Here is a 22,709-nt window from a genome sequence, read left to right on the forward strand (position 1 = left end):
GTTTATGGTTTTTCCAGCCTCCGGCCTGAACGTTTGTCTTCATGTGTTAGTTTTTCATGTTTTTGTCATTTCCTGTTTTAGTCTGTAGGTTCGGTTTTTTTCTGTCTTTTTCAAGCCTTTTTCCTGCTTTTGTTCCTCTCATTTTTGACTGAAAGCCCCATCGTCATTACTCTCACCTGTGTTTCATCGTATAATTAGGCCCGCCAATTTAATGCAGTTTCCTTGTATTAAAATATCTCTGGGATTAAATGTTAAGTTAAAGGTAGTAACTTTCTTTAAGCTGACAGAAAGAGTCTGACCCCTTTGAGATCAGGTGCGCTGTATGTGACCCACAGTGTAGTATAAGTTTGACATCCCTGGTTTAGATCCAGTTTGTAGTCTGGATGGGAGGAGTCATTTATGGTGTTGTGAGCCTTCTTCGAGCTGTTATTCCAGGGTATGTTGAGAGTGGAGGAGAGCTGGGCATACAAGATGCCCAGCTCTCTGTGATGTGGACTCATAGAAGCTTAAAGATAGCACTAACAGCTGATTGTTGTACATGTAGGACCAAAGAAATTTCACAAACTAACTTGTTGCAACTGTTGCATCCTATCACACTATCACACTCAAATTCAGTGAGCTCTTAAGAACAACCCGTTCATTCACAAACAATATGTTATAAAGGCAGACTGCATGGCTTGGTACTACATTTTACACACCTATGGCCACAGGACTGAAAACATCTAAATTCAAAGATTTAAAGAGTTTGGCCTAATACTTTCTAACTAAATGGTGACACCGTCACATCTTTTGTAAACATCCAGCTCTTTCTTAGAATGAAGAGCAACCTGTTTATGACCACATGGTACAAGGAAATGTTGCCTCTTTTATACACTTACCGAAATCCACATTGCACATTCCAGTCATTGTTTCTCTCTTGTTATGTAATGCCATTCGATTTTTTTGTTTTTGTTTTTTAAACCATCTGGGTTCATGTTGCTTAAGCAAAAGTTATTTTAGTGATACAACAACAAAGCAGATACTGTATGCCATAAACAGTATAGAGTGAGAATGCATGTCAATGTTATTTAAAAAACACTACAAAAGGGTATGAATGTGTGTGTGAATGGGTGAATGAGGCATGTTTCATAAAGTGCTCTGAGTGTGCAAGTGGAGCAGAAAAGTGCTGTATAAAAAACAGACATTTATGTATTATTATGTATTATATAATTGTCCCTTTTTGTTTTATTTAAAATCTTCTTTCAGATGTAACTGTTTTCTGTTTTCAAGACCGCAACAAAACGAATGTCAAAAACTGACCACAGGGTGATATATCAAACTAAAACGTCTTAAATCCATTTCTGAGGCTGGGACAGACGGTGCGTTGCATGTGGATTCATGAGCATGAGCCAACAAAAATGTCACCACAGACTAAGGCACTGCAAACTGACAGAGCATAACAGAGATTTTTATACAGACACCTTTTGGAAAGAAGTTATTACTGCAACAGATCTCTCTAGCGATTGACTTTGGAGCTGTACATAGCTGGTTCCACGGTAAAAGGGTGACACCTATTGGTGAAAGTGGGTAGTGCAGCGGGTTCAGTACAGTGAGTAGAAAGAGAGAATTTGCTACTCTCCGGGCCATTTATAAAATAAGCACAACTTATGAAATCCAGTAGTTTTCAAATACAATGAGCTGCTGTGATATGCTGTGGCAAATAAAACCACTTTTGCTCTGTTTTGACGTATTTTCGTATGATCATTACGCACCACTTTGATGGAGTAATTATGTGGATGCCTAAATATTAAAAAAGCCGCCATAACTGAGGTTGAACTGAGGGAAAAACTCACTAAAAACAATTATTACAGTGATTTTTAACAGTAGGTACAAAAATGCGTGATTTAAAATGACAGGTTGCGTGGTTGCTATGCGTCTCCAGGTTCTATTTGCATTGCATCTTTTGGTATAGTTCAGACAGATTTCACTCGGCGTGTTGTGCAAAGCTACAAGGGATTTCTGCAAATTTCTGCAAAAGTAAGACAACTTTCTGCTCAAGACTTCTTGCAGCCTTACAAGTGTCCAACTCCCATGTCACGGAGGAAAGCGACCCAGCAACCATCATCCATCATGGAAAATGTGAGATTTTATGACCGTTTTCAATAAGTTTTGAATATTTACTCGACGGCCAGAAAGAGTTCACTTTGCAACAGGGCAACATGAAAATATAGACGACATAAATGTGGATAAAAAGCATTAAAAACGTGCCTGTGCACGTGGGAGTTATACTTGCATGTTAGACTGTTGCACTGTAGCTGTAAACGGGTAAACTGTGCATAAAGTCATTTAAACTAGTATGTTACCTATAATAACGTTTTCTTTTGTGTGTATTAAATGATCTTGTGGCAGACATGTCACCAAAGATTGCAGCTGGGATAAAAATGTTCAGTCTTTGCTAATAAGTAGAGTATCTTACACCTCGAATTAACTCAAGTGCATAATGATCACCAGGCCTGTTTCTAGCTTTTTTGGGGGGGGTGGGCTGTGCATGTTCCTGATTGGGGGCCTTTATTTTGTATTTAAAACTAAAATCAGGGAATAAAACAAGTAAACACTGAGACTTTATTCACTGTAGAAAAGCTAATCCCCAAAATGTTTATTTACAAATATGCAAGCAATGTTCTGCAGCATCATCTGAATTTTCAAATGTACACACACTGTCACATGTTTACAGGAGCCACATGTAACTGTGATCATCTTTAAAATCCTCAAAGCTTCTGCTTTTGGGCTTTTTTAACTAAAGTTTTAATCTCCTTCTTCATTGTGGCTTATGCTACAATTATTCACCTGACAAGACAGTCACCTCTGGGTAGAGGTCCCTCATTACACCACAGCCTAATGATGATCTTGAACTCATTACCCCCCACACACAAGGCAGGGCTCTCCTATTATTGCAGCTTGCTTTTCTTTATATCCTACACGTAATTTTAAACCATATAAGTGCCACACGTGACCAAGCTTAGCCAGTTACAAAGGTATTTTGTGCATCTGCATTGTTCAAAAACGGCAATAAGCAGCAATGATTATAACAGAAATTAGAGTTTAATACAACATGGACTTTGGTGTTTGTTTAGCTTATGCAAATTATTATTTGACATGTCATTTGGGGGTATGCAGCAGTGAAGCTCTAACACGACGAGCCCATAAGTTGACACGTCTTTTATTACACTGACCTTGATGCATTGTCCTGGTTTTAGTTCTTATGATTTTATGTGAACATGTTGGATATTTTTTGTCGTTACAATCACTGTGGACAAGTTATTCAACCGTGCGAGTGGTTTAAGTAGTTTATGGACATATGAAAGGGTTTGTTATTTTTTAAATATTTCATGAACTACTAACTGATGTCTGCATTACTGTCATTTTTGTGTATACCTGCAGCTTACTGTGCCTCACCTCAAAGACCATAATTATTGTAAGAGAAACACTGCATGCCAGGCCCGTGATGCAAAGAAACCCAGAGCCAGCAGGAAACAACCGTGCTGCAGCAAGGACCAGGTTGGATGTGTAAAATTTCAGGAACAGAATCATTTGAGGGTTTTGAAGTTTGGACTTCATTGTGGTTCATCAAATTTATATTTTTGTCTTGTTTGAAAAAAAATGAGGTCGCTATTAACTACTGACATTCCCTTGTGTGCTTCTGACCTTTCCCAGGTTGTTAATTCAACCCAGAGGCCCCGGCGCCGTGACAGAACAGTCAGTCAGCCCCGGAAAAGGAAGCGAAGCCCAGCATCCAGTTCTTCCCGACCTCCAAAGACCTCAGTGCCTCCCTCTGCAATCTCCCATGATGACCTGCCAGTGTCAAAAAAATTGCCCCCCAGACCCGAGCCATGCATTACCGACCACCAGCCAACCAGCTCCAGTGACAGCACTTTAAAAATCTACAACTTCTCAGTGGAAGATTATCAGCGAGTCTACCATGAGGTGGTAGATAGCATGCTGACGTACGTTTGTCTCCAAATGTCCTGTCACTTTTTTAAATCGCCAGCTCTAAAATGGTTACAGTATGGTTTTTGACCACATGCATCATTTTGATTGAATTTCTTCTTGCAGGTCCAAGCATGGCCGCAAACGTCCCTACAGTTTAGAGCTGGGGAGAAGCATTAAAAAAAAGCTGTGGGAGAGACTGAATCGTCCTATGGTGGAGACATCAACCAGCGAGGACGGACTTGAAGAAATTGACATTGTGTATGGGCAAAAAGTCAAAATCCCACAATATGATTTTGACATTTCGAGTTAGCCAAATCCTCAACATCCACCGAGCAAAAGAGCAAAGGAGAGGTGAATGTAGAGCAGCAGGAGCACTGCTACAAAACATATAACATATAACCCATTTTTAAACTCTGTTTACTGCAGCCTATTTAACAATATAAGCAACTATATAAAAACATAAAAAGAGATCTAGACATAAAAAAAACACGCAAAAAGTGATTGGCATACGATCACTTTTTGGCACATCAGTGCAGCGAGGTTGTAATTGCTGCTTGTAACCATCAGGGGGCAGTATCGCTAGATTGCAGTCTTGGAACCTGTAACGAGAATCACCCTTCATTATCATTAGAGTTACATTGCGCCACACAATATGAATATGATAAAGTCCTAGTATATGTACAAATGCTATGAAGTGAAGTTTTAAATAATACCGTTCGCCCAGTTAGTTTTATTTTTCTTTCACTGCTCGCTTGTTTTGATGACGTCAAAATCGCCTTTCCGCTTTCATTCGCGGCAGTAAACATGGCGGACAGTTAGCGAAGCCACGGTGTGATATTCAATCCTGGGGGGTTTGGATTTCTCTTTCAGGACGTACGCAAAACGTGTTGCATTGCTTTTGCCACACGGAGGTGTGCGTGTGTGTAGGGCGTTGTGCCCTGTGAGTTTTTACTGAACAAAAGGTACAGTGAATTTTTCCCTCCTGTGCTGCTTTCGTTGCTAACGCGGGCCTAGCTATAAGTGCAAGCTAACGTTAGCCGCTAACCTGCCAGGCAAATGCTTTTGACCGGCATGATTTAACATATGTATGTATGTGTTACAAATGTTTGATTGGCTCTGTGGTGTTTATCAGCTCATTCAATAGTTTAATTGTGCAAAGAGCTTAGATAGTTTGACTCGTGCGTTGATTGTCAACTTTCTTATCTTCTTTGCTAATAATAGCTAACAGTAAAATTCTTTAAGGCGTGTATTGTAGATAGTTTGGTTAAACTGCCTTGATATCGAAGTTAGAATTAACAAAAAGGAGGCTGCAATTTGTCAAAAATGAATTCAAACATTGTTTAAAGTCTCAGTGATTCATAAATATGAGCTAAAAGTGTTATTTTTAGGTTGTGACAAAATCCGACTTATTCTTGAACGTACCACAAAATAACAACGTAAGGTTTCCTTTACAAGTCACTTCTCTTCTGTTTTGCTGTATTACATGGCAGCGTGAAGGAGACCTACCGTCACAATGGGGCGACGTTCAACCTCCTCCACCAAGAGTGGGAAGTTTATGAATCCCACCGACCAGGCCAGTAAGTGCTGATAACAAACTGGCGCTAATTCAATCATGAATTGATCTGCTGGATATTGCTCAGTTGCTGATTAGATATAAAAATGGTCATTTCTTCCCCCCCTTCTACAGGAAAGGAGGCCAGAAAAAGGGAGTTAAAAAAGGTTAGAACCATTCACTTAAAAAAAAAAGATATTTCTAAATATGCAATACAGGATAACAATACTGTGATAATATGATGGTAACATCGTTTTCATTTGGAAATATTAGAACAAGAAGCAGAGGATGATGGTGAGAGCAGCAGTCCTGAAGATGAAGGATCCCAGACAGATCATCAGAGACATGGAGAAGCTGGATGAGATGGGTGAGATGACAGGGCAGAGTTTATGCAATTTAGATGTTAGAGATATATTTAGTTGTAACTATTTAGTTGTATGTTTGCCACTTGTAGAGGACCTGAGCTTGTGGAACACATGTATCAGTAGATTAATGCTATATATAATTAGTGTGTGTATTTAAGTATTTCAGGCCTTTAGGTAACAGCAGAAAATCACAGTCAAAATCTGAATTCTACAATTAATTTGCTGCTTTTCTAATGAAAATAATTACTTTGTTTCTGAACAGAGTTCAACCCAGTTCAGCAGCCGTTGCTGAATGAGAAGGTGTTGCGGGACAAGAGGAAGAAGTTGCGTGAGACATTTGAGCGCATTGTTCGTCTGTACGAAAGAGAGAATCCTGAAACCTACAAAGAGCTACGCAAACTTGAACTGGACTATGAGACTAAAAGAGGGCAGCTGTCTCTTTATTTTGACTCAGTCAAGGTGTGTTGGAAACTACATGACAGTTTTGGGGGGCGGGGTTCCTCAGTTTATAATAATTCTTGCATAAATTGATGCAGGAATGAGAGGTATATTGTATGCACATTGTCCTCTTCTTGTTACACTATTTCTCCTTTGAACAGAGCCTTCCATTCCTGGATTTGAAAAGGACTCTGCAATGGATTTGGGGAGAGATCGGGACAGCGGGAGTGAGAGCGACAGAGATCAGGACGATATTGATGACGACAGCGACTCTGAAGACATCAGTGAAGAAGAGAGAGATGAAGGGGGAGATGGTGAACAGAGAATGCGCTTGGACAGGCAGGACGATGAGAGAGAACGAGAAGAAGATAGAGACAGAAGTGAAAGACATGGTGGTGAGTGTTTCTGACTGCTTCAACACATTTAAGCCTCAACTCACGTCTTTGTTGCCTTTATTTATCTCTTGATCTTATAACTGTTTCTATTCTGTTGTATTCCTGAATTTGTTATTATTTAACTACTGCAGGTCGTAGCGTACGTTTCGCAGATATGCCTGCAGAGGCACCCCGTGAAGGAAAAAGGAAGAAGAAGAGGGTTGTGAAGAAGACCAAGGCCATTACACCTCTGCAAGCCATGATGTTAAGGATGGCAGGTACTGTTAGTGCTAAGCACTTACTAAGCTAGTGCTCCTCACAGTGTCTTTTCTTTGTATGATGATATGCTATGCCATTTTTATTTGTTCATTTTTTGTCTTCAGGTCAGTCAGTTCCTGACGAGGAGGAAGAAGAAGAGGTAGAGGAAGAATACACAGATGAATCAGACAGCTCTGACATCGAGGACAGAGGCCCTCCAGGGGACAACCAGTCCCATCTCATGGCCAATCAGCGACTACCCCCTCCAGCTGGGACCACGGGACAGCAAGGGCCTCCACACATGCAAGGGCCACCGATGACAGGACCTCCACCACTTGGTCCACCTCCGGCACCACCAATGAGGCCTCCTGGTCCACCATCTGGCCCACCTCCTGGCCCCCCACCAGGTTCGCATTCTGATTAGCTAAAAGATTGATTGCTTCAACTCTGAAGTCATACTAGAATAATTTCCTGTGCCTGTTCTGTGGGGGTCTTCTACTTCTCTAAGTGTGAGTGCTCTGCATCGTTTTTTCAAAGAGATCTTCTGTTATCTTCAGGTGCTCCTCCGTTCTTGAGGCCTCCTGGCATGCCTGCAGGAATGAGGGCTCCAATGCCTCGGCTTCTGCCTCCTGGGCCTCCACCAGGTCGACCACCTGGTCCTCCACCAGGCCCCCCTCCTGGCCTTCCACCAGGCCCTCCACCACGTGGTCCACCTCCCAGATTACCACCCCCAGCACCACCAGGTAGGCACGTGTGTGGAGGCAATCTAAAGATATAAAATAGTGAGAACTTCTGTTGAATGCATTTCTCATTTATGTTTTTTTTTCTCCTTGTAGGTATCCCGCCTCCTCCCCCAAGAGCTGGAGGGCCTCCGCGTCCTCTTGCACCACCTCTGTCTCTCTTCCCTCCACCTCTCAATTCCAATGTGCTGAGTGCTCCTCCAAACATTGTTCAGCGACAAAAAGGCTCAGGATCCAGCCAGGACGGTTTACAGACCAACCTGCAACCCCCTGCCATGCCCATGCGACCTGGTGTCATGCAGATGCCCCCTCCGCCTGGGACAGCTGCTGCCTCCACAGGCACCAATCCGGGCAGCAATCCCCCCAGCCATCACCACCCTCCCACCATCGAAAAACGCGCAAACATCACCTCTGTCGCAGCTGCAGGAGGCAACCTGGCAGCAGGTGCCGGTGCAGGCGGGGCTACCATCTCTGCCAAACCTCAAATTATCAATCCCAAGGCAGAGGTGACCCGCTTTGTGCCCACAGCGCTGAGGGTGCGTAGGGACAAGGTTGGAACAATGCCAGGAGCAGCACCTGGGCCCATGGAGAAAGCAGGGGGTTCTGTTGGAGGAAGGAGGGGAGATGAAGGTGTGGGAGGAGGCCAGTGGCAGAAACAGCACAGCACAGCAACAGCTCCTATGGGCGTGGCCAATCCATCACAGATGGGTGCTGTGTCTCAGCCCAACATGAAGACTAAAGACCAGGTGTATGAAGCCTTTATGAGGGAGATGGAGGGACTCCTCTAAGACTCGGGAGCGTACTGCCGATAATGATGATCAGTGTGGCAAGCTGAACAACAGCAGTGTGTTTGTTTTGTGTTTTCTGTGCAGAGTTATAGAGGTAGCCGTCTTCAAACTTTCAGCTAGAATCAGTTTGTCTGTCACCTACCAGTGAAAGGCCACTACACCCTCAGCTTTGTTCTCTACAGGCTCATATTCATTTGATCTGGGTTAGATTTTTGTTGCATCAACAAGAATGTGCATTTCAAAAAGAGTAAGAAATCTGTTTATTTTACTGGGTAACTTGCATAGTCAATTCAAGAGAAGAACACTATGCTCTGCACAGAAGTGCTTTTTCACATCCAGCATATTGTTTTGTTTTTTTTGTCTTGTTTTTTAACTCTGAAATTGTTTTTCTTCCAACCACCTGTTTGCAACTTGACCTTAGAAGCAATCTTGTATTACTTTTTTCTGTTTTTTTTATTGCAGATCTCCTAACATAAAAATAGTTATAGAATGTTTTCCAACCACTGACAACAGTAAAAGTGTAAAACTGTTTGATCTTCAGCCAAATAAAAACTCAAAAAACTGGTTTAATCTTGTTTCAGTGTGAATCAATCCGCGACAGAAATTCCCATGTCGTATTTTTAGCCAATCACTGGCGTTTTCGGTCGTAAACACAAACTTCCATCATCCACTGCGGCTTAAGCTCGAACTCGTTTCCGCATCTGCGCAGTGCGGAACTGACGACACGTTGGGGCGAAAAGCATGGCGGACGAGGAGAGCGTGAAGCCAAACATACGAAACACTCGAAATTTCGAGCAGCGATGAAGGAAGCGATCACGGTGATGGCGGAGAAAACGACGAGACGGTGAAGAGCTTCAAGGATCTGGTAGGTTTGCTTCAGCGAGTGAAGGAAAAGAGTCAGGCACATTAACACGGAGAGACCACTGCTGTTCGAGTTAGCTACAACTCCGCTGTGTTATGTAAACCTCATTTTATCCTTTTAAATATGAATGGGATATGTCTGTGAGACATATACGGCGCTAGTACACAATTACGATCGTGTTACAAAGATTTCTACCTTTTGTCTGCTTCCGACAGGGTGTTACTGATGTCCTATGCGAGGCTTGTGATCAGCTGGGATGGAAGAGCCCCACGAAGATCCAGATAGAAGCTATACCGGTGGCTCTGCAAGGTGAGAAATCACGCTTACCTCTTTCTGTCAGTTTTACTCAAGTAACAGTACATGATCACACGGAACAACCATACGCACATTTTTGGACATCAGGAAAAATACAACCCTTCTGGAATAAAATTCTTTTCGCTCTGCGGGAAATATTTAGTTATGTAATTCCAACGATTGTTTCAGATCCTCTATTTGGATCATCTTAGAGGCCATTTGCGTCCATGCTGTTTAAGTCCCCTAAGGTTTTAAACAATGAGCTGTAGACAATGGGTGGTTGTTGTTGAGGAGATCCTTGTGATGGACAAACTCGCATACAGACAGAAAAAGAAAGAAGAAAACTTTCTACAAGACTGGGACAAATGTTTATTATACAAAGTGAAGAAAGGACATGAATAAATTGAATTATTAAAAGAGGCAGATTTACTCCGACACTACCAGCCCCTGAATGTTCAAATATTCATGAACTTGTTTTTATATGTTTTTGTATGGCTACTTTTCAGCTTTGTTTTGGCATTAGCATAGCCACCATTTGTGCATCATTGTACTAGACCATCAAAAAAACAAGTTGAAGTAACAATGACAGCAAATATCCTGTTAATCAGAGATGATGGGCTAAATGCATGGCCCAGGGATTTGAAATCTGAAATCTCAGCAGAGGATTGGAAATCAGTTTGTGCTCAAATTCATACCGTGATTACACACCTCATATCTGTACGTGTAACATATGAAACTTCTCCATATTTCTCTGTGAATCATTACGATTTAACATGGACTGAAGCTAAAGGAGCAGCGCTTCAGTCTGAATCTCAGGACTTGTTTAAATCTCTAAAGGTTAAAGTGCGTAACATTTCTTGTCTCCTTGTGACCTGCAGGGAAGGATGTTATTGGCCTGGCGGAGACTGGTTCAGGAAAGACCGGTGCCTTCGCTCTGCCTATCCTCCAGTCGCTGCTGGCCTCCCCCCAGAGGCTTCACACACTTGTTCTCACCCCCACTAGAGAGTTGGCATTTCAGATCTCTGAGCAGTTTGAGGCCCTGGGCTCCAGTATCGGCGTTAAGTGCGGTACGTGTCCTTGAAAGGTGAGGCGGCTTGCAGTAGTGCGGGAGGCTCTGTGCTCTAAATCCGTCTGTCTTCCGTTGCAGCCGTGATAGTTGGTGGAATCGACATGATGTCCCAGTCCCTGGTGTTAGCGAAAAAGCCGCACATCGTTATTGGTAAGACTTTACCTTTAAGAGCGTTGCATATTTTTCACACTTCACACGTCTGCTTATGTTCACCCACTGTTGTAATGTTTGTATCCTTTATAAACTGATTTTGATGATATACTTTTAAGTAAAAAAATCGTTTTGTTTTTTTTCCAGCCACGCCCGGTCGTTTGATCGATCACCTCGAGAACACAAAGGGCTTCTCTCTACGAGCGCTGAAGTTCCTGGTCATGGATGAAGCAGACAGAATCCTCAACATGGACTTCGAAACTGAGGTCAGTAGCTTCCTATTGGTAGGAGACTCACTATAGCACCTCAGCCACATCCTCCTCAGTGTGCTGTTAAATGGCAGGCTCAAAGGTTATTGATGAAAGCATTTTAAAGTGAATGTGACAACCTTTATGGCAGTTTAAATCCAAAAAGTGAAATTTACCTAAACTTCGCATTACTGGCCGTAAGCTGGTAAAAACCCAAGTTGACGTATATTTTTTTGGTTGACAGTGGAGCATTTTGAAAGATTACAAATAGCTGATAGGCTGAGCTTTAAATTAAAAACCTGCTGGCTACGGGCTCCACACCTCCAACGCCTCAGGCTAGATTTGCGCCTGTGACGTGTCCATTTGTGAAGCTCTTTGCCTATAAACAGAGAAGGTTTTCGAAAATTTAACCTGTACAAATTTCAAGAAGCATGTAGCTCATGTAAACTGTCATTTTTATACCTATTATTATTTATTTTTTTACCAGGTGGATAAAATCTTGAAGGTGATCCCAAGAGAAAGACGCACTTTCTTGTTCTCGGCTACCATGACCAAAAAGGTATCTTTGTGTTCTTCTCTCTTTGTCGACTCTAGATGACGGAGAATGTTAGTCGCGTTTCTTTTAGCCGTCCTTGTCCTGCACATTATGGGGGACAGTAATAAGCAGCTGCCAGAGTAGCCTTTGCCTGACCTTCTGTCATATGTTTACAGGTCCAGAAACTAGAGAGAGCAGCTTTGAAAGATCCTGTGAAGTGCGCGGTGTCTACGAAATACTCCACAGTAGACAAACTGCAGCAGTACTACATCTTTATACCATCTAAGTACAAGGTAGGGTGCACACGTGTACATGTGCTGACAGTTGTGTTTGTGACCTGCTGAAGCTGTTTTATATTCAGTAAGTTTAGCTCTTGGTTTTGCCAACAGGACTGCTACCTGGTTTCCATCCTGAACGAGCTGGCCGGGAACTCCTTTATTATTTTCTGCAGCACGTGTAACACAGCCCAGCGGGTGGCGCTGTTGTTGAGGAACCTCGGCATCACTGCTATCCCTCTACATGGGCAGATGAGTCAGGTAAAGCTTCAGAGACTCGGTTGAGTATAAGGATTTAACCTGAGATGTTAGCATTCATTATAGTGCCTGCTGCTCTGTCAGCATTACCTACGCATACTATAAAACCCTGTAAACAGTTTGGTTTACGATCACACTTGCAACACATGCTAAAGTCATGCTTAATTAACTTTACATGCAAGTTAGTGTACTTTTTGTACCATTTGGAAACATCTGGAAGTCATTGTCATGGTCTGCAGTTTACCATAAGCAGTCTACAATCAAATCTACATTCAAATCAGGCTGCAGTTCACTTAAATGTTTGAATAGAGCTCTTTGCACCATCTAAGATGCTGTTTTTGTAGACCAAGAAAAATTTCTTTCACTCATGAATGAAAGTGAATGTTGACCAGCTTTGGTCCCGTTTGGCTGGATGTCAGCCCTCTTTCTGGTTTTGTGGCATTACAGCAAATGTGACCTAATGTATGATATGAGTTGTGTGTAAATATGCACACAGACATTTATCAAATGGAGTTTTTAAGGAAGTGAAAGTTTTCCCTTTTTCTTTCTGGTGGATACTGTGATGTGATCTGGATCTTCCTTCCTTCGCCGTGCAGAATAAACGTCTTGGAGCTCTGAACAAGTTCAAGTCCAAGTCTCGGTCGGTGCTGCTGGCGACTGACGTGGCATCCAGAGGACTGGATATTCCTCATGTCGACTGCGTCATCAACTATGACATTCCCACTCACTCTAAGGTACCGAGGCGCTGATAATCATGTTGGTGGTGCGTTTGATGATTTATTTCACTTCACCGATGAGCTGATCTGTGGATGTGTTTGATCCTACAGGACTATATTCACAGGGTTGGCCGAACAGCCAGAGCAGGACGATCTGGAAAATCCATCACTTTCGTCACTCAGTAAGAAGGGCCTTTTTATTGTCACCAGTCATTCCATATACAATAACATCTCTGCTTTGTTTCCACTTATTGCCATTTTTATACCATTTTGACATGGTTGAGTAAGTTGTGCAATACTGTGGTTTGGAGAGGAAGGTCACTGCAGCAAGTAAATGTGTCTGGTGTCCATATAACCATAGGTATGATGTGGAGCTTTTCCAGCGAATTGAAAGCTTGATTGGGAAGAAACTTCCAGCCTTTCCAACCCAAGAGGAGGAAGTGATGATGCTGGTGGAGAGGGTGAGCGAGGCCCAGAGATTTGCCAAAATAGTAAGTCATCCTGTCTTTATTGTGTCTTTTCTCTGTATTTGTCAGGTATAGCCTAAAATTTGAAGAAGAAAAAAACATGCTGTGTGAAAACAATGGTGCATAAACCCGTCTGAGCCTGCCTGGCCAATGCATCAGTATTTAGTGGTATGTTTCTACATGAGGTGATTTGAGCTTTGTGACACAGTGTGTTATCCTCTTGAAATCAGCCATCAGAAGATGGATACAGCGTGGTCATAAACAGATGGACATGATCAGACAGGCTGTGGTGTATGAACAGTAAACAGTTGGTGCTAAGGATCCCAAAGTGTGCTGGAAAAATATCCCCAAAACCATTACACCACCAGCAACCTGAGCTGTTGATAAAATGTCGTTTATGCCAACTGTTACCATCCTATCCAATTGTGGCAGCAGAAATCAACACTCATCACACAAGGCAACATTTTTCCAATCTTCTGTTGTCCTTCTGTTTCATGGGACCATGCAGCTTCTAGCTTCAGTTCCTTGTTTTTAGCTGACCGGAGCAGCACTCTGTGTGGTCTTCTGCTGCCGCAGGTCATCTGCTTCAAGTTTCGAAGCAGATGACCAGAGAACTGACCACACTGGATATTTGCATTAACAGGCAGGTGTAGGTGGTAAAGTTGTTGGGGAGTGTAATGATTTAAATGTAACCATATATTTAAAAGAGCAATGACTGCAAGCATAAACTAAAAGTTACGAACAAATGTTTGAAACTTGGCTAAACCTTGGCTAATTTCTTCAAAAATACATATTTAGAAATGTTTGATTTTTTAAAATTAAACTTGTTCCATCTTGACCTAAAATGCCTGTATATAGAATATAGTCAGCTATTAGTGTAGATGAACATTAAGAAAACGTTTGTGTTCCCCAGGAAATGAAGGAGCAAGGCGACAAAAGGAAAAGGCCTAAAAGAGGGGACGGAGACGATGATGACACGGAACAGGCGACCGGCGTGAGGAAGAAGGTTAAAGGAGGAGGAGGAGGAGGAGGAGGAGGAGGAGGGAAGAAGCGTGGCGGAGGAGCCTGGAGGGGCGGACGCTGAAGAGCCCCAACATTAACAGACTGTACAGAACTATGACATACAACGCCTTTACCGTCTTTTGAAACTTTCATTGTTATGACACGTTTTCCACTGCTTCCTTAGTAAAGTGAATGACTATTTAATTACAGAAAACACATGTTTTTCTCGCCCCTGGTGACATGTTTCCATTTGTAATAAAACTCAAGAAGTCGCACGATTGTGTGAGCTGGTGCCGCTGCTGATGTTGCTTTCAGACACAAGAGGGAGCTGTTTCAGTCAAAAGCCACATTATGTTTTATTAAGAAGTACTTAACCCTTCTTGTTTTCTAGCTTTTTTGTTTAGAAAACATGTGAGGTATTAGACAACAATAACAATGCGTGGCAAATTGAGGCGGTTTTATAATGCATGCAAGCAGCAGTTGCAATAGTTATTATGTTTTGGGTTTTTTTTATGCTTGTCAGTGGTTTGCAGCAAATTGGGGGGTTGGTTTGTTCCAGCCAATAGTGGAGAAGGGCAGAGAAAGACCGCAAAGCGAGAGCCCAATCGCTTCTAGGCTGCATGTAGTGGGTGTGCAGTGCCTAGATATTTGTGGGATAGATCTTAAAAGGTATCCACCGCAGCATAATGCCCGACAGTGTATTCATTATTGCTGCCTTCATTAATGCCATTGAGGGGATTCTGACAGGCGTGAAGGCACGCACATAAAAATTTATTAGCGGCTGAATCCTGACAAGAGTGCGACAGTGTGGCGTATTGATCTGCGCGATCACTTTCTAGTGCGCACAGTCCACCGTAGGCGGGAGCAGCGGTGGTCAAGCCTGCTCTCTTTAGGAGGGGCCCCAGTGTGGAGGCAGCACTGTGCACTGTGGTGCATACCGAAGCCCAGATACATGCCTGCATTTCTCTTGTGGCTAGCAGCTGTATAGTTGCGTTCAGGGTCGAATCAGGGGGAGCTTTGTGAACAGGTTCTGACTGCTGCAGGTAAGTTTGCTCGCGCCAGCCGCGAGGGCGAAGAACGATGGGGCGCGTGGTGATTATTACGGCGTCAGTGAGTGAGCAGCCTCCGGGATAGGGGATGGAGGTCGCTCTGGAAACTTACTTTGGCTGTAGTCTTTATTTGAGTAGCGGGGTTCAAAATCCACCGCTCGGCGTCATAAGCGCTCTGGTTGACCTCGAGGACTCTTTCTCTCTCTTTTTTCTCTCACCATAGAAACGTGTTAATTGGTAACACCTGAACTCTTAATACGTAACAGAAAAAGTGCAGACTGTGGTAAGCTAGCTTTATGACTCTTTCTTTTGGCTCATGACAATAATTTTCCAGCAAGTACCAGTCCACAGGAGGGGTCTCCAATAACCATGGGGGAACCACAGAGAACACTACTGCAGGACATATTTTAAGTTCATACACCTGACACTCCTTAGCCCACTGATTCCCCACCTTTCCAAAATGAGCCTTCTGACTTCTTCCATACTCCCAGCATTCCAAAAGTACCTCCTTTGTGGGATGTGCGTCACCATGACCACCAAGATGAACCCAGTAATTCACCGACACTTGCTTCCTCCTAAGATTTAGGGGCATTTCTCCCATCTCCACCTGTAGGGCACCGACTGGAGACGTCTTAAAAGCTCCACAGCATACTCTAAGGGCTTCCAATTGCAGAACATCCAAACGTCTCAACACAGAAGGAGCTGCTGAACCATATGCCACACACCCATAATCAAAGACCGACCTAATTAATGCCTGGTAAAGTCTTTTCAAAGCAGAAGAGCTCGCTCCCCAACCCCTACACACCTCATAACATTAATAACTTTGTTGCATTTGGTTTCAATCCGATCAATATGCTCCCACCATGTCAGTCTCGAATCAAACACAACACCTAAGTACTTAAAAGAGCTCACTTTCCCAATTACCTTGTCATACAGTGTCAATGTGAAAGTCTCACTCACTTTTCTTTTGGTAAAGAACATCACTTTTGTTTTTTCCACCGAAAACCTGAATCCCCAGTCAAATCCCCACTCAACCACCATATTCACAGCCTCCTGAACCTTGCCCACTAGGTGCTCAATATTTCTTCCTTTTTTCCATAACACACCATCATCAGCGAACAAAGACCTCCCAATTCCCTCAGGAACATCAGAAAAAACATCATTGATCATTATAACAAAAAGCAGGGGACTAATCGCACTGCCCTGTGGCGTTCCATTCTCAACCATGCACTGATTAGAAATTGTAGACCCAATTTGCACTTGGATCTTCCTACCAGATAAAAAGTCTTGGACCCAATTGAATGTCCTGCCACCAATACCCAACTTATGCAACTTGATTAAAAGCCCATCCCTCCACAACATATCATATGCCTTTTCTATGTCAAAAAACACTACCAAAACAGACTCTTTATTGGCCTGCGCTTTCCTAATGTAGAGAGTTGAGAATAGCTCTCTAGTAGAATCTGGTATCAGAAATAAACTGGGGAAAACAGCCCCCCCCCCAAAAGGTTTTTGTTGTGATTGTATTTTTGTACCTGTCATTTAAAATGCTATCCTACATCCAGCCGCTAGAGGGCGCATTACGCGCAGTGGTATCGAGTAGCGTTTTGGGGCACAGAGGAAGAATAAACCTTCCTGTTGTGAAACTGACATCAACTCAACCTGTGTCCCTTTTTCTATTCTTTATCACAGGTTAGTAAATGCATTTAAATGAATGTATACTGCAGACCTTACAAACGGACGATGTTGTTTATGTGGGTAATGAGCGCAACTCGCTAAAGAAATGGATTCGTTCTGAGTTGTGTCTGAATTGTGGGTTAAGGCTGCAGGCTAAATGATGCTAATGCTAGCGGACTTGGCTAATGTGGAATACTGAGTGTGTGTGTGGGGGAGCTAATCTGACCTGTGAGAGACTTCTGGACTGTGAACTAGTAATGTATTATGCACTCTGATAAATGGGTTTTATACTATGTTTTATTCTTCTGGTTGATGTTGTGGTTTAATACAAAGACATTTATAAAGTGTTATAAGGAAACTGTTTGATCAATGCTGACTGCATAGTAGTAGTGAACGCTGTTAAAGGAGCATTGCACTCTATATAGTTGTAGGTTGTATAAGAACAGTGAATATTAGGGGTGCAACGATACACAAAATTCACGGTTCGGTTCGATACTTTGGTGTCACGGTTCAATATTTTTTCGATACAAAAAAATGTTCATGCCTTTTTAATTTGTCATTTATTAAAATTATAAATATATATTTTAACTCAAAAGTACAGTTTTTAAATTTAACCCTAACCCTTGTGCGTGTTTTTTATTTTGACAGCGAATGCGCACCTGCGGACCACTTATGTGCAGCCCCGGTTATATAGCTCGTCATATTGCAGCCACAGAAATTATTTTGTCCATGAAACCATAAAGCTGCACTTTCTTTTTGCCTTATAGTCTGATTTGTCATAACTTCTCCGTTTTGTGGTAAGCTTTTCTTTGGCTGTCACTTCTTCACCCTGACCTGTCTTATTTGGCTCAGCAGAACTAAAATATATATCCTGCCGCTTTTACACGCGCACTCACATAAGCTCAGCGATTCTCTGCGCGATCAACCTCTCACATGTTTAAGCTTGCTGCGGGAGATTTCACTTGTCATGTTTGCATAGTAAGCTAACGATTGATAAGACGATGTCAGAGGAATTGGTGCACAAATTATCATCACTCACGGATCAGTGCTGTCGCTCTCTATACACAGTTCGCACGATTGCAAAGTGAAAGCAAAAAAACAAGCGCAAATTCAAACGCGATTTCAATATGTCACATATTGACAGTGGCTCACCGATGCCAATGACATAATTACCCAGCTACATTTCTGAAAGAATGCAAAAGCATTGACATATATTTTTCCTTCCTACAATAGCCCGACGGGCAGGGAAGAGATAGATTTTGGTAGCCCGACTGAAAAAATCGCTAGCCCCGGGACGTCGGGCTAGCGATATTGCGAGCCCTGTATCTGATTGAGGAATCACTCATCTTTGGAAAAGAGAGTTTATTACAGAGAAATGTCTCTTTCCAAAATAAAAGCTATACTATCCACTTCTTCTGGGCTATATTCTCAGCAGCATATTAAACAGCTGTCTAAATGACTCGGCTAAAGTTAGTAGCATGCTTGCTTGTTTTTGTCTGCTTCCACTTGTCTTTGCACTAGGATGATGTCGGCGTAAATGTGCAGTCATATTCGTTGTGTTCCCACTAGTGCTTTCAGGTTAATCTCGTTGAAATGATCTTAACGCCACAACACGGCAAATCTCCGTTAACGAGCTACCGCCGATCGCCCCGTGCATGGGGCTAGACGGCCAACACGTTAACGAGCTAACTGCGCTAACACACTAGCTCCCACCCATGTAATTGAGCATTGCGTGGCACATCCAACATACTGTTTTACTTTAGTCCATGACTCGCTTACCTTCAGGGTCATACGTCACATGAAAACCAAAATAATTCCAAACGCCAGATCTGAATGAGGGTGGGGGAGGTCCATGTTGCAAGGAGAGCTTAACTTCTGTCTTGCTAGCTTGCCCTGCGCTCTTCCTTCTGACTATGCTGTCTGTGTTGAGCGCTCAGTGGATCTGCGCTCGACAGTGCAGCCTAGGCGGAGTAGTCGAACGCAGATTCACTGAGCGCTCAACACAGACAGCATCGTCAGAAGGAAAGTTGATAAAATAAATTACAAATGTTGTATTGTTCGATACATATGCGTACCGAACCGAAAGCACTGTATCGAACGGTTCAATATCGATACGAATATTGTTGCACCCCTAGTGAATATGTTTGTTTTATGTCAAAGACATTATTTTCTTGTAAAGAGTAAAATAGCTATATTTAAAAAAACAGAAGTTACATTGTCAGTACAGTGGAAATACATTTCACATAAATAATTTAGTGCTGAACAAGAATTAAAATGTTTAAAAATGAGTTAATTTTATGATGTTTGTAAATGTAGTTAAAAATGAAGTACAGAGTACACTATTGTGTTTTGTTTATCTTTGTAAAACAAATGTGTTTATTGTGATACATTGTGGATCTGATATTATCAATGGATTTAAGCAACATTTTGTTTATGTTTTGTCAAAGTTGTATTGAGAGATTTATACAGTCTCTAGCTCAGGGAACTGTGGCCATGTATGGTAAACCGGACTGAAGCATAAGGCCATTTCTTTGCAGTTAGTATGGTGATATCTGAAGCTGTTCTAAGCTGTTGTGAAGAATAAACCTTCCTGTTGTGAAACTGACATCAGCTCAACGTGTGTCCCTTTTTCTATTCTTTATCACAGCACCACACATTGTTGAACAGGAAACCAGTTGCCCCTCTGGTCATCATCTTAGGGAGGCAACACAAGCAACGTGCCGTTATCGATCACATCCACCCCACTAAAAAGCTGAGGATCTGCAGTTTCTGCTACAAGAATATTAATGAAGAGAAGTTTCGCGACAGGGGAGACAGCGCCGGGAAAATCAGCTCAGAGGAGGAAGAGTTTTGTCCTTCTGAGGAAAATGAGAAAGTGGAGGAAGGAGAGATAGGGATCTATTCTCCCAGCAACTGGCTGGACACCAAAAACGGGACTTGGGAACGACTGAGCATTTATGATTACCCAAAGTCAATACCATCACAGTAGCCAATAAACTGCAACAAAGACGCTTTTGAATGGATTCAGATTACACAAAGTTGATTTTCTTACATGAAGTTACATAAATGTAAAGATAAATGTGACGACGTATTATTTGTTTGTGTCTATTTGTGTTTTAATCTTAGGCTGTACACGCAACAATTTGCACTGTAAATAACAAATCAGGAGTGAGTCGAAAAAATCATTTTAAAAAGACAAGAATATATCATCTTTGTACATATTCAGTGCCATTAACCATGCCAGTTAAATGAATAATGCTCCATCTGCCTGTCACTTTGCTGCTGGAACAGCTGAATTTCACAATAAAGGATATTTCTATTCCAAAAAGCACTGTCTTCTCCCTGTGCATGTGACTCTGAATGCATGTTTCTTTGTTTGAATGCATGTAAAGTATTTGCATCCAGTATCTGCTCTTTTGCTGCTCCTTAACCTCAACAATAAAGTGCAGATAATCAATTTGTGAGAGATGTTATTACAACACTGAAATCTCTCATCATTTAGTAATAAGTCCTCTGTTTAGCCCTCAGAGTCTTATTGGAGCATATTACAGTGTTTTCTTTTACTTCTGTGACTTTTTGGGGTTTTTATTGTGAAAGTCAAGGTCAGTGAAGTAACCGTATATAGTTCCTCACCCACTTAGGGTATACATTTTTCCAATAAGCATGTACTGTATAGTAAACGTTTGACCTCTGTTATTGCCAACAAAGGTTATGTTACAAAGTATTGAGTTGTATTTTTGTTATTGACCAAATACTTATTTTCCACCCTGATTTACGAATAAATTCTTTAAATAAAATCTTTAAATAAATGTGAAAAAAAAATCCATGAATTCACATGGTAGGATTTCTACCATGTGAATTCATGGATTTTTTTTTTACATTCTGTCTCTCACAGTTGAAGTGTACTTCTGGTGCAAATTACTGACCTCTGTCATCATTTTAAGTGGGGGAACTTGCACAATCGGTGGCTGACTAAATACTTTTTTGCCCCACTGTATATACAGCTGAGTGGGGGGAGAAGGGGTCTCCAGGGAAGTCCAAGGGAAAGCACGCGTTCTTCAGAATATCCACTCACACGATCACAGGCTCACACTCCGACACTGCCACACGGGGAAAAATCCAGGAAGCTCTGTAGACAGGGAGACAGGGTTAAGAACGACGCACAGAGGAAAACACTCTTAACTAAACTTGCTGTAGCTTGACTTCACTAACGCGTGGTAGACAACGATCCAGCGACGAACAGCAGTCACCTCCTTAAGGCTCCCCCGGGGGAGCCTCCCGGCGACCCCCAGGCTTGTCAGGGTGAGCCGCATGGAACGCCCGCACCATACCCCGATCCAAGAGGGCCGCCCGCGGGATCCAAGAACGCTCCTCCATCCCGTAGCCCTCCCAATCCACGAGATACTGCAGACCGCACCCCCGGCTCCGGACATCCATGATCCTCGAAATGGTGAAAGCCGGGTGGCCATCAATGACCCGGTCGGGTGGAGGGGGTCCGGAAGGAGGGCACAGAGGACTAGAGAGACACAGCTTCACTTGCGACACGTGGAAGGTGTTATGGATCTTCATATTCCAGGGCAGTTTAAGGCGGACAGAGACAGGGTTAATCACAGAGTCGACTTCAAAGAGACCGATGAAAGTGGGAGACCGTTTCTTGGATTCAGACCTGAGTGGGATGAATCTGGTAGACAGCCAAACCTTTTGTCCAGGTGCGTAGGTGGGAGCAGGGGTCCGGTGGCGATCCGCCAGGCGCTTATTGCGTTCCACCGTGCGGAGAAGGGAGGCCCGAGTTGCAGACAGAGTGAACAAAGTGCTCACCCTCGAAAGCTGGGAAGAGTGGCGGTTGATAGCCCAAGGACGCCTCGAAAGGGGACACACCGGTGGCAGAGGAGGTAAGGCTGTTATGAGCATACTCAATCCATGACAGTTGCTCGCTCCAAGAGACCAGGCACCGGAGAGCTGCTTCAAGCTCCTGGTTGGCACGCTCCGTTTGGCCATTTGTCTGTGGGTGGAAACTAGAGGAGAGACTGACCTGAGCTCCGAGAGCACTGCAGAACTCCTTCCAGACACGTGACGTGAACTGCGGTCCTCTGTCTGACACAATGTCCGTGGGGATTCCATGGAGGTGAAACACGTGGTCAGGTAGCAGCCGGGCGGTGTCTAGAGCAGTGGGGAGCTTAAGGAGGGCGATAAAATGAGCAGCTTTGGAGAAGCGGTCCACAATGGTGAGAATAACAGAGTTACCTGACGAGACGGGCAGACCAGTGATGAAGTCAACAGCGATGTGCGACCAAGGGCGACTCGGAGTCGGCAGAGGGTGAAGGAGGCCATAGGGTGGTTGATGGACGCTCTTGTTTTGAGCGCAGGTCGAGCATGCGAAAATATACTCGTGGACGTCTTTGGCAAGGGAAGGCCACCAGGCGAAACGTTGGAGGAAGGTAATAGTGCGGTGGACCCCCGGGTGGCAGGTGAATCTGGCAGTATGAGCCCAATGTAACACTCGTGACCTTACTGAGGAGGGGACGAAGAGCAACCCTGGAGGTCCCATTCCGGGGTTCGGTTCTGTCCGCTGAGCCTCTCGAATAGCCGACTCGATCTCCCAGGTCAGGGCCCCGATTACGCA

The 22,709-nt window shown here is 43.2% G+C and overlaps 2 protein-coding genes and 1 long non-coding RNA gene across 3 annotated transcripts; all 3 read left to right on the forward strand.

Moving 5' to 3' along the window:
- The first annotated feature begins 1,947 nt into the window (after nt 1–1,947).
- On the forward strand, nt 1,948–4,425 carry LOC145428346 (uncharacterized). The gene is made up of 4 exons (XM_080300448.1): nt 1,948–2,118; nt 3,421–3,537; nt 3,694–3,983; nt 4,093–4,425. Exons 1-4 carry the CDS (start codon nt 2,071–2,073, stop codon nt 4,277–4,279), a joined length of 642 nt encoding a protein of 213 aa, XP_080156574.1. The 5' UTR covers nt 1,948–2,070; the 3' UTR covers nt 4,280–4,425.
- A 326-nt stretch (nt 4,426–4,751) lies between these two features.
- LOC145428484 (uncharacterized) lies at nt 4,752–14,635 on the forward strand. Its single transcript, XM_080300690.1, has 22 exons — nt 4,752–4,931; nt 5,460–5,546; nt 5,657–5,688; nt 5,795–5,888; nt 6,149–6,345; nt 6,486–6,719; nt 6,851–6,976; nt 7,082–7,363; nt 7,514–7,699; nt 7,793–8,480; nt 9,250–9,349; nt 9,562–9,655; nt 10,519–10,707; nt 10,788–10,859; nt 11,007–11,125; nt 11,595–11,666; nt 11,819–11,935; nt 12,032–12,178; nt 12,772–12,909; nt 13,003–13,073; nt 13,253–13,382; nt 14,272–14,635. The coding sequence occupies exons 6-22, from the start codon at nt 6,521–6,523 to the stop codon at nt 14,440–14,442; spliced, it is 2,901 nt and encodes a 966-aa protein (XP_080156816.1). The 5' UTR covers nt 4,752–4,931; nt 5,460–5,546; nt 5,657–5,688; nt 5,795–5,888; nt 6,149–6,345; nt 6,486–6,520; the 3' UTR covers nt 14,443–14,635.
- A 2,354-nt stretch (nt 14,636–16,989) lies between these two features.
- On the forward strand, nt 16,990–20,414 carry LOC145428347 (uncharacterized). The gene is made up of 2 exons (XR_013908637.1): nt 16,990–17,101; nt 19,734–20,414. It is a non-coding gene; the product is annotated as an uncharacterized LOC145428347 (long non-coding RNA).
- Nucleotides 20,415–22,709: the final 2,295 nt, after the last annotated feature.

Source organism: Astatotilapia calliptera, chromosome 4 (genome assembly GCF_964374335.1).
Source record: "Astatotilapia calliptera chromosome 4, fAstCal68.1, whole genome shotgun sequence".
Taxonomy (NCBI): Eukaryota; Metazoa; Chordata; class Actinopteri; order Cichliformes; family Cichlidae; genus Astatotilapia; species Astatotilapia calliptera.